At 44.4% G+C, this 12,500-nt stretch overlaps 1 protein-coding gene across 1 annotated transcript in view; it reads right to left on the bottom strand.

The window, feature by feature from the left end:
* kcnq4 (potassium voltage-gated channel subfamily Q member 4) overlaps window positions 1–12,115 on the bottom strand; it is a gene marked incomplete at its 5' end in the record, with an annotated part of 141,263 nt that extends 129,148 nt beyond the window's left edge. Inside the window, 4 exon segments of the mRNA XM_080441490.1 lie at window positions 11,744–11,810; window positions 11,813–12,047; window positions 12,049–12,087; window positions 12,089–12,115. Coding sequence (XP_080297616.1) covers window positions 11,744–11,810; window positions 11,813–12,047; window positions 12,049–12,087; window positions 12,089–12,115 — 368 coding nt within the window.
* Between the last annotated feature and the right edge of the window lie 385 nt (window positions 12,116–12,500).

Raw genomic sequence — 12,500 nt, 5'->3', positions numbered from 1 at the left:
CACTTTTACTTTTGGCACTGTAAGTATATTTTGATGCCAATACTCAAGGTGCTTTTACTCAAGTAACATTTTGAACACAGGCCTTTTTAAATGCGAGTACTTTCTCCACCACTGCGCACACACGCACACGCGCACACACACACGCACACACACACACACACACACACAGTAGATCTCTCAGTCAGGCTGGGGTCCAGTGGAATGCTGCGTTCCGCTCAGCCAGAGTCAATGCTGGCTCTGTGGTGGATGGAGTACAGTAGTAGCCAGTGGCCGAGCCAAGTTCAAGCTCCACAGTCACAGAACGCTGGGTTCTTTTTGAGCCCCCCCCCCCCCTCCCCTCCCCCCATGTATACCTCGTCACACGGCGGCGTACCGTGCCAAAAATAGCAGATCTACAAGCTCGCAATCCCCCTTCCCCCCCCCCCCCCGCCCGGCCGTCGCAATTAACCCTTTAAGACCTGAAGCCGATTCTACAAAATGTCTTCTAAATCCCAACAGTTTTCTGAAAAACCTTTATGTTTCTATATCAGTGGTGCTCAATTTCTTTCATGTCAAGGACCCCCCAAAATGATGTGTATTTGGTCGCCGACCCCCCCATCTCAAAATATTTTGTTCCAGGGACCCCCCAGAAGCAAAGATTTGAATTAAAAAGGTTCGCTTTAAAAAATATATATATATTCCAAGATCACAAATTTTCACGATTTTTCAAAAATAGCAGATCTACAAGCTCATAGCGCGGCACTCGGTGCCGCGCTATGAGCTTGTATATCTGCTATTTTTTAATAGGCAAAGTGTAAAATAATGTTTTTTTTAGCTCAAATCAAGAAAATGACACAGATGCGTTCCAGGTCTTAGTGGGTTAATCACTCTCAACCCCGGCCGTCCCTATTTCGGGCGCGTCATTACAGGCTGCTGTGGGGGAAAGTTTTTTTTCAAAAGCTTTCAAAATCTTTCAGAAATACAAAAGTACAAAAGTGCAAGCTTGTAGATCACCATGCGACACCGTGGTATGACTCAGGATAAAAGAGGACGCCGGCACATAGGTCACTTTACAGCCTACACAGATGTTTAAAATAGATGTTTATAGCCTCCTGTGCAGGACCTTGATTGAACCTCACCTTAAAGCACCTTAAAGCACCTTAATCCATAAAGACCGGGAAGGCATCTTTGTAACCACTTTCAACCATTATATTATATACTTTGGCTATTCAAAAAATAGCAGATCTACAAGCTCATAGCGCGGCAGAGAGAAACCACTTCAACCATTATATTATATACTTTGGCTATTCAAAAATAGCAGATCTACAAGCTCATAGCACGGCACAGAGAAACCACTTCAACCATTATATTATATACTTTGGCCATTCAAAAATATCAGATCTACAAGCTGCTATTTTTGGAAAATCGTGATTTTTTTTGCAAATCTTTGAATATATATATATTTTTTATCTTTGCTTCTGGGGGGAGGCGTGGGGGGTTTCCTGGAACTAAATATTTTGAGATGGGGGTCCACGGCCAAATACATATAATTTTGGGGGTCCTTGACATGAAAAAAGTCTGAGAACCACTGATTATAGCATCATAATCATAAGGATTTAGAACACATTTGTACTAGAATCCCAGAAGCAAAGATTTGAGTTACAAAGGTTTTCTACAAACTCGTATAGCTCGTAGCTTGTATATCTGCTATTTTTTAATAGCCAAAGAAGTCTAAAAATGACACAGATTCTTTCCCGGTCTTAATGGGTTAATAAGCACTAGGACTATAGGACCTTTATTGTTGTATATAATGTTAACTATTATTATTACTGCTATAATCATCATAATCACTATGAATGCTGCTAGGATGTCTACCAGTGGTGGAAAAAAAGTACTCAAATGTTTTACTTAAGTAAAAGTATCAATACTGCACTGTAAAAGTACTCTGTTACAAGTAAATGTCCGGAATAAAAAATGTACTTGAGTAAAAGCACAAAAGTATTGGTATCAAAATGCAATTAAAGTACCAAAAGTAAAAGTACTAAATGTTTGAAAATAGCAGATCTACAAGCTCACAACGCGTCGCGATGCGACGCGTTGTGAGCTTGTAGATCTGCTATTTTCAAATAGCCTATGTATAAAATAGGGCTAAAGTGGTTAATGTATGTTTCATAATATAATAATTTATATCTGCAAAGTAACTAGTAACTAAAGTTTTCAAATAATTGTAGTGGAGTAAAAAGTACAATATTTGCCTCTGAGATGTAGTGGAGTAGAAGTAAAAGTACTGAACATTGGAAATACTCCAGTAAAGTAAAAGTACCTAAACAATTTTACTTATGTACAGTGCTTGAGTAAATGTACTTAGTTACTTCACACCACTGATGTCTACCATGCAGAAACCTTGACCGTTAAGTGGTTAAGCATGGAGCTGGCACTGGGCATCATCATCATCATCATCATCATCATCATCATGGTGGGCCAGTTGGGGACGGGACCCGTGGAGGGGGCGGAGCTACGGCTCAGCTCCCATGTGATAGGCTATATGTGGCACTGGTGGAAAACGGGTTGTGGGGTCGAAGGTCAGGGAAACGGCGAACCCGAGCCAGACGAATGTCTGTCATCATCTGCCCCCCCGGTTTGTATGGCACGCACCCACACACACATGCACGCACGCACCCACACACACATGCACCCCCACACACATGCACCCCCACACACACACACACGCAGGCAGGCATGAAAACACACACACAGTTTATCCACACAAAGATGCCATTGGATTGGCACATATTGACTCGCACAGCAGGCACATGCAAACGCACACACACACACACAGTTTACAGAATATGCACATACTGACCCATTCACACAGGCACATACGCGATGGCCACACACACATGGACATACGTCTCACACACACACACACCACACACACACACACACACACACAGTGAGTTTGTAGGTAGGCTACTTGTGCGACACTGTTGTACAATGAACTATAAATCACTGTGACGTTTTAAAGACACATCAGTCTAGATGAGGTGTACATGTATGTACAGTATATATGGATTAACTTTGTCCGTGATGAAAACAAACCATCCCAGACAAGCAGGTGCAGCGGCACCCTCACTCGCACTCAGGCATCGATATGTACAGTACTTAGCACATTCCATGCCAGAGTTTAATCTCATAATGTACTCACCAGTGCCAGCGTTTTATTGTTGTTTTTTTGTTTTTTTTCATGTCGCCACAGACCTCGCTAAATAAGTTAAAAGTGCGCGTTCATTTGGTTCTAAACACACAGCGGATCTGTGAGAAACGGCCAGCGAAAATTGTTTCCAAATCCGAGCCGCCATCTTGAAGATACAGCCGATCAACGCTAAACAGTGATCAGCGAGGAGAAAAACAACAACCGAGAAAATCGAGTTTTAAACAGGATCCCAGACAGGAAGCGGATACGATCGAAAAAACCGGAACCCGAATAATTCTGTTTCCGACCGGAAACCGGAAACGGAAATGGATAAAAAAAAATCGGAAAGTGCACCTGGGGCAATTTCAATGGGAATCGGCGGTTCGCGTAGATCTACGCGATTGGCACGCTGCGGCTTTAAATAGGTTCGCGTAGATCTACGCGATTGGCATTCAATGTGTTAAAGGGCAAGACCACTTTTATAGAGGTTTGGGATGTGTAGTTACATTACCTTGCCATGATGTAGCTCCAAAGGTGGACAAGACATCAAAAATAATTGCTCCATTGATTAGAAATTGATTTTTCAAAATATGCTCCTCATTGACTTACATTGTATGGTAAAACAGCTCTCAGAGTCACTCTTTTAGCACATAAACGAACGAGAGGGAAGTTAGCTTTTATTTGAAAAAATAAACAGTACTGGGTTTGGTGATGTTCTATATTGTCTGAATCAGCTTAGTTTGCGTTCGTTTATGTGCTAAAAGACGCTGTTCAGCGGACAATGTAAGTCAATGAGGAGCATATCTTGAATTATCAATTTCTAATCACTGGAGCAATTATTTTTGATGTCTTGTCCACCTTTGGAGTTACATCATGGCAAGGTAACTACACAACCCAAACCTCTACCAAAGTGGTCTCGCCCTTTAAAAGTACCACAAGTAAAAGTACTCATATGTTTGAAATGGCAGGTTTCCAGCAGGTGAAACGGAGCCGGGATGAAGCTGCAACAAGGTGACGAAGAGGAAGAGGTTTCAGAGCTTTTACTGTGAGCCGGTTCAAAGCCGAGAGGCCTTTATTGTTTTCCGAGAGACAAGAGGCACTTAACGTTTTAACGGCTGCTCGGCACCATTTCCGACGAAGAGGGCTCTCGGCTCGGCAGACACAAGGAGACGACAGACAAGAAGAACACGTGTCTGAGCAACGATTAGGTTGCTGTGCGTAGGAATTCACACCACGAGCACCAAGGGCTCCGTGACACAGGGACGGGTCTAAGGTTTCTTTCCAGGAAGAGACCATTGTCTTATTTTAACGAGACGTCTCTACATTTGGAAACAAAGCTTTTTTTACACGAGTCGGTTCAGCTGACACGCGGATAACACCAGGCCTCCAGTCAAAACATCCAGGAGAGGAAGAGGAGAGGGAGAGGGAGAGGGAGAGGGAGAGGGAGAGGGAGAGGGAGAGGGAGAGGGAGAGGGAGAGTCTGTCTGTCTGTCTGTCTGTCTGTCTGTCTGTCTGTCTGTCTGTCTGTCTGTCTGTCTGTTGCTGGATACAGATGTTGTGGAACGGTGGAAATCTGACCTCCCTTTCTATTCTGACCTCAACATCTGACCCAGGATCAGAGCATAGAGGGAACTCCTCCACTGTGAGAACGGGTCTTAATCCTGCACACAGTGCAGCTGTTACAGATGGAGGGGAAGTGTTGGAGAAGAACCTGAGAGTGGGGGGGGGGGGGTGGGGGGGGTTTGAAGTGGATGCTCATGGGGGGAGTCGGGGGGGCATTACAGTGGAGTGCTATTTCACCCCCTTGTCATAAACACAGCAGAGTGTTTTCTCTCTCTCTCTCTCTCTGTCTCCCTCTCGCTCTCTCAGACACACACACACACACACACACACACACACACACACACACACACACACACACACACACACACACACACACACACACACACACACACACACACACACACACACACACACACACACACACACACACACACACACACACACACACACACACACACACACACACACACACGCAAAGGAGAGGCTCTGTGAAAGCCACAGATCTGCTCCAGTTTCGTCCGCTCACAGCGCAGGGCTAATTAAAGAATCAAGCTACATTAGCAGCACAGCAGACCCTCTACACCCGCGTCATTCAATTACAATGGATCTGAGGAGATCCGCAGTCAAACGTCCCAGCACGCCGGCACCTCCCAGCATGCCGAGCGTTTGAATTAATCCACACACACACACACACACACACACACACACACACACACACACACACACACACACACACACACACACACACACACACACACACACACACACACACACACACACACACACACACACACACACACACACACACACACACACACACACACACACACACACACACACACACACACACACACACACACACGGTGCGCTCCCGTGCAGCCAGCTGCATGTCAACATATGAAAACATGATGCATGCGCTGCTGTTGTGCACTTACAGAACAGCTGACGTTGCAGCAAGCTCACGGCTTTGTAGATCTGGCATTTTGGGTGCCCTGTGAGCTTACAGATGTACTATTTTGGGTGCACTGTGTGAGCTTGTAGAACTCATTTCGGTGTGTGTGTGCTGTGAGCTTGTAGATCTGTGTTCGTGTGCGCGAAAAACAAGTATAAATCATAGGCATAACTCGTGCACGAGAAATTGCGTAGTGGATAAGCGTGCGTGCGTGTTTGCGTGTACGTGTGTGTGTGTGTGTGTGTGTGTGTGTGTGTGAGCAGGCCAGGGACGGGAGGTGAGGCCAGATCGGTTCAGTACGGGTTGGGTTCGTGCGCAGTGTGTGTCTGTAAGCCGTGCACGTTGGCCCTGACATCCATTAGGAGGAGAGGAGACAGAATGCAGTGCTGTCACTGAGAGGCAGCTCACATCACAGAGCTCACATCACAGAGCCCATCGTCCAGGCCCGCCGGCCGGTGGCATCATGGCATGTTGAAACACGAGCTGTTCCAGGATACCTGCAAGTGCACCGAGCCTCCTCTCTGAGGCTCTGACAGACCCACAACAACACAGCGGGGCCTGGCATCCTCCTCCCTGACACACAGTATATATGTCAGGGAGAATGCCAGCCCAGTCCATGCTTAAAAAGGCCATATCTGCTCTTTAATGAGAAACACACAGGTTGTGCAGATGGTGGAACAAGATGTTACTATCAGAGAGCATTCGTTCAGCGGGGGGAGAGTAAAGCAGGTGGGGGGGGGGGGGGGGGGGAATGGAGTGAAAAACACAAAAAAGAAACGGAAGACGTGAGATGACAGAGCCTGCTTTGCAAGGTCGCTCGCCTGCCTGTACTGCAACGCACCGAAGGGCCAACGTAGAGGAAAGATGTGATCTCTGCGTGTGGGTGTGCAAAAAGACATGCAAGAGATAGGAGAGCTGACACTGAGCAGCGGGGTTTCCCTCTTGTTCTAAACACATGAGGACATTGGCAGAGAGTCTCGTCTAACCCTTTAAGACCGGGGGACGCATCTGTGTAACCACTTTATCAATATTTTATACTTTTGGCTATTCAAAAATAGCAGATATACAAGCTCATAGCGCGGCACCGAGTGCCGCGCTATGAGCTTGTAGATCTGCTATTTTTTTATTTTTTATTTTTTTTGCAAATCTTTGAATATATATCTATAAAGCAATTGTTTTTTACTCAAATCTTTGCTTCTGGGGGTCCCTGGAATTTTTGTTTTTAGATGGGGGTCCGCAGCCAAATACATATCGTTGTGGGGCTCCTTGACACTGACATTAATATTATAGCAACATAAGTGTTTCAGAAAACTGTTTTAAACTGATTTAGAAGACATTTGTAGAATCCCCAGAAGCAATAACATTTTAGCTAGAAATGCTCGCTTTAAATATATATATATTCAAAGATTTGCACAAAATTGTACGATTTTTCAAAAATAGCAGATCTACAAGCTCATAGCGCGGCACTCGGTGCCGCGCTATGAGCTTGTATATCTGCTATTTTTGAATAGCCCAACGAAATCTAAAAATGACACACAGATGCGTTCTCAGGTCTTAAAGAGCTAAACAGCTCGGCAGAAACGCACGGGGCACGACCGGCCCCGACGTCGTCCTCCTCCTAAACACACAAATCCCCTGTCCTCTGGCTGACACAGACACACACACAGCCGGGCAAGAATATACAGTATGGCACTTCTGGAGAGTCGCCCTGTGTTTCCTTTGAAAAGAAAGTGAGTGAAGAACAGGATATTATGTAGCCGTCCTTATAACGGGAATAAAACCTCTGCAATTTACGACGAGTACTTGTAATGCCTGCTATTGATATGCTGTGTATGCTACGGCAGGGTCCGACCACCGAAAATAGCCGATCTACGAGCTCACGACGTGTCGCAAATGCGTACGCGTTGTGAGCTTGGAGATCGGTTATTTTTCGGTGCACTGGACAGCCGTAGGCTCACTGGACAGCAGCTTGGACGAAATGCTTAAATCTGACACATTTTAAATGCAATACTGAGGGAAGTGAACTATGGCTTTGGTACAGGTTCTAGTCCTCTGTGGCAACAACAAATAACTGTTAAAACAAATCGATACATTATAAGAATAATTCTGAAGGAAAGTAACGATATAGATAGTTTTCTCAAAGAGGTTTTAATGGCAAAGGTGATTTAAAAAAGCGCATCACGCTGTTAAAACAAAAGCCAATTTGTTAAAAAAGTTCAAGTTCTATTATCCTGATAGTAATCACTGCTATAGTAGTGTTTGTTCAGTCACAGGTGTCTCCCCAGCTCTTTAATTAACAGAAAAGGCATTTTCAGATGGGTTGCAAATTCAGCTTAAATGTTGTGGTGTTCCAGTTCACATTTTTGTCTGCTCATTTCTTTGTGTCATCACTTCCAATTTCACTGGTTTATCCTGTATCCTCTGTATGTTCTCCCTCCAGATTGGATAAAATTAGTATCCCGACCTGAAAATTTTATTTATTTTTAAGAGCTGGAGAGACAGGGAGATTCCCGTTACTGAACAAACACTCTATAGCAATGATTACTATCAGAATATAGAACTATTTATCACTTGGTACAACAAACTAAAAAAAAATCACCTTTAAGTCAAGCTAAGACTTTTCTTTGTGTATTCTACTTTGGTGAGAAGGGTGCAGTGGTGGAAAAAGTACTCAAACTCTTTACTTAAGTAAAAGTACCAATACTGCAATATAGAAATACTCTGTTACAAGTAAAAGTCCAGAATTCAAAATGTAGTAAAGTAAAAGTACAAAAGTATTGGCATCAAAATGTACTTAAAGTACCAAAAGTAAAAGTACTAAAATGTTTGAAAATAGCCGATCTACAAGCTCACAATGCGTCGCGATGCGACGCGTTGTGAGCTTGTAGATCGGCTATTTTCAAATAGCCTAGGTATAAAATAGGGCTAAAGTGGTTAATGTATGTTTTATAAAATAATAATTTATATATGCAAAGTAACTAGTAACTAAAGTTTTCAAATAATTGTAATGGAGTAAAAGTACAATATTTGCCTCTGAGATGTAGTGTAGAAGTAAAAGTATTGGAAATTGGAAATACTCAAGTAAAGTACAAATACCACAAAATTGTACTTAAGTACAGTACTTAAGTAAATGCAAGGGTGGCAGGCCCAGGCCCAGGCTGTAGTTCTGATGGATCCACAGCTGGTGCGTCTGCTAACAATGAACTCATACTTTTCCAGTGTTTATAGACTATGTTCAGGGAACTGCGTATAGAGACATACTGTGGGCAGTGTGTACATTAAAGGGTACAAACATCCACGTGAGCGGATCAAAGCCATGACAAATTACACTCAAGATCATCAGGGTGAAAGGCATTCGGATAAAGTTCCTCCTATACTGCGTGCCATTGCCGACAAAGTAGAGCAGGGGTCTTCAACAGGGGGTCCGGGACCCCTAGGGGGTCCTCAGAGTTACTACAGGGGGGTCCGCCAAATCTTCGTGTGGTAGGATTTTTATTTTATTTTTTTACTTTAACCACTTGAACCCTAGCATCCCTATATTCTGAGGAGAACTTTAGCCAAAAAATAGCTGATCTACAAGCTCACAACGCCTCGCGCTGCGAGGCGTTGTGAGCTTGTAGATCGGCTATTTTCGGCAAAGGGGTTTGGTGTAGAGGGAAAAAAGAGCAGACCAAGTACAGAGTCGAAGGTCAAGTTTACAGAGTATTGAAGTGTTTAAGTTGCTAAATGTCTGAAAATACACGTTAACACGAATCCAACACAACACTGATGACAGTGCTGTCGAACAAAGTCTATGAAAGCTATCTATGAAATCTATGAAAAGGTTTAATCTGCACCACAATTGTATACAATGTGTAGTGTAGTGGGGGTCCCTGCTTCATCTCTCTCTCAGCTAAGGGGTCCTGGCTCTGAAAAATGTTGCAGACCCCTGTCCTATAGAGCAGTGGTTCTCAAAGTGGGGTCCGGGGACCCCAAAGGTCCTTGGGGGGATACCAAGGGGTCCCCAGCAAAATGTGTTAATAAAGTGTCACAATCATTACCCCTTTATCCATATTTTATACTATGGCTATTCAAAAATAGCAGATATACAAGCTCATGGCGCAGCACCAAGTGCTGCGCCATGAGCTTGTAGATCTGCTATTTTTGAATAATCTTGAAAATGTGTGTAAATCTTTTTTTCTAGGCGAACATTTTTAACACAAATCTTTGCTTCTGGGGGTCCCTGGCACAACATGTTTTCAGGTGGGGGTCCGCAGCCACATACATATCAGTTTGGGGGTCCTTGGCACGAAAAAGTTTGAGAACCACTGCTATAGAGAGCTACTGTATTATAGAGTGAACTCACACTAGGAGGCTAAAAGTCTGAGTTCACTCTATAGCTATACCTCCTACTGTTATTCATCATCAGAGTTTTGCATTATTGGGTCTAAAAAAAGACACCAGCAATGCAAAGATGTCAATTTGGGGCGTTGTGGAGTCATTTGGGGCATCGTGTGGAGTGGGTTTGTTTGTTTGAGTTTTTACGCATGCATTATATACTGTACTATACCCTACAATGACAATACTGCAAAGGCAGTGTTTTTCCCTCCAGGATTACATTATGCACCGTTTGCACGCAACAGTTTTCAAGTCAGTTCTCCCCAGTGGAAAACAGTCTCTCTCCGGCTCTCCTCCGTTACGCACACCTGGCCCCCAGCGTTGGTTGGCCCCCACAGCGGCCGACAGTCAGCAGAAAGAACACAAACATGATGATGTAGAGGAAACTGTTTTGGTAACTAATCACGCAAAAAAAAACGAACGTACGGGGGCATCAGCAGGTATCTCTCTAGTATAACTTCCCATGTGGGAACTATACCGCCAGTCTAATGAAAATGCCAATTACCCCCCTATGATTCTGCAGAAATTGGATTTGAAAAATCTCATTGTGGGCTTAATCAGATGAAAAGGGAAAGAGGGTGGGGGGGGGGTTTGGGCAGGAGACCCCACACTGGGATGATGTATGGACGGCACCACGGCACGGGTTTAAGTGCCAGATAAGCAACTCCACTCGGTTAATTGGAAGATTCATCACATGAGAGCAGGTATGTACTGTATGCCTACTGTAGGCTACACTGTATCATCATAAAACACGCCTGATTGCCGGAGTCTGAGGGCAATAATTAACTCATGACCTAAGTTAGTAACTTATATTTTTTTGTATTGCTTTTATGTTCTATATAATTATGCTGTATTTGTATGAGGTATTGCTTGTATGTTTCTTTTACTTTGTTGTATTTTATTTCGTTATCATGTTAATATTGTGAATGGAAAGCACTTTGGGTCAACTTCTGTTGTTTTTAAAATGTGCTCTACAAATAAAAGGTGACTTGACTTGATACGATGAATGCTTTGCACAAGTATATAGACCTACTTCTGGGGTCCGGTCTCTAACAACTTGAACCCCCCCAGCAACCATATTCTGGGGGGGGGGGGGGGGGGCAAAAATGAACAGATCCTCAGAGATTTGTGGATGGGGGAAAAAAGCAGTCCAAGTATACAGAGGGCCAAGTTTACTTAAAGTCTACACAGGGTTTAAACTTTATAAGACAGAGTGGCCAAGAAGACTTGGAAAAGTTGTGTTCTAGACCAGCGGTTCTCAAAACGTGGGGTCTCAGGGACTCTCAGGGTTCTAAATGGACCCCTATACAAGCCTGTAACTCTTGACAGTGTACAAATGGAACCAAATGGACCCCTACAAGCAAGGCAAGGCAATCAATATTTATACAGCACTTTTCATACACCAGGGAAATTCAAAGTGCTTTACAGAAAAAAAATACAGAGTGCAACAATGCAACTTGGCTGTAACTCTGACAGTGTTACCAAATGGAACCAAATGGACCCTAACGGGTCCATTTGGTTCCATTTGTACACTGTCAGAGTTAAGGGGGACGGGGGTCCTTGAAATGTAAAAGTTTGAGAACCACTGATCTAGACAAAACCCAGGCGAAAACAGTCACTTTTTTTTTAATGATAAACATTAATAAATAGAGCCACAAAAAAACATAATTAAAACTCACATGAACGCATGGTAGATGAACGCCCATCCCCGCGGTCTCTCCAGCACGTTGTACAGCCAGTTCTGAGCTTTCTGTAGCGCTTGGTGGAGGCGGAGGTTTGGCCCCCCCGGGATCCGCCGCCGCCGCCGGGGGGTCCGGGACGCGGGGTGCCCAGCAGCCCCGTGCGGTGCGAAGGGGGTCCGCCGTGGCCGCCGCCGAGGGGTCCGGGCAGCGGCGTGCCCAGCAGCCCGGTGCGGTGCTCCGGCGTGGAGGGCTCGCTCTTCTCCGTGTGGACGGCGGTCAGAGCGACGAACTCCACCGCCCGCCTCGTCGTCCTGCGCCGGGGGAACCAGCGTCCTGATGCCCGCCGTTGTTCGACGGGCTTCCTAACATAGTTTTTTGTGTGTTTTTTTTTTTTTTTGAGAGAGGCTGATAATATAAAAGAAAAAAACCCCGAAATGATCAAGTTTTAAAGGCTTTTTTTTTTTTTTTTTTTAAAGGGGGGGGGGAAAATCTCTTCTTCTCACCGGATCATTATCTGCAGGATCACAACAGAGCAGAGTTTCAGCCAAGTCATCATCATAGTCCCGTTATGTTTGTGTCCTGACTGAGATATAAACAGAGCTGTGTATAACTGTGATCTCTATACCTAGCCTAGGTGTCCCAGTCTAGGTATTAACCTCACAAAGTTATCTGTGGATCGAGTCATGATCGCAGAACAAAACGCGCACAACAACAACAACACTAACCACGCACGGACAAGTGCAACAACGCGTCG

Source organism: Gymnoscopelus braueri (assembly GCF_963280865.1).
Source record: "Gymnoscopelus braueri genome assembly, chromosome: 11".
NCBI lineage: Eukaryota > Metazoa > Chordata > Actinopteri > Myctophiformes > Myctophidae > Gymnoscopelus > Gymnoscopelus braueri.
This window is presented reverse-complemented; position numbering and strand designations above follow the sequence as displayed.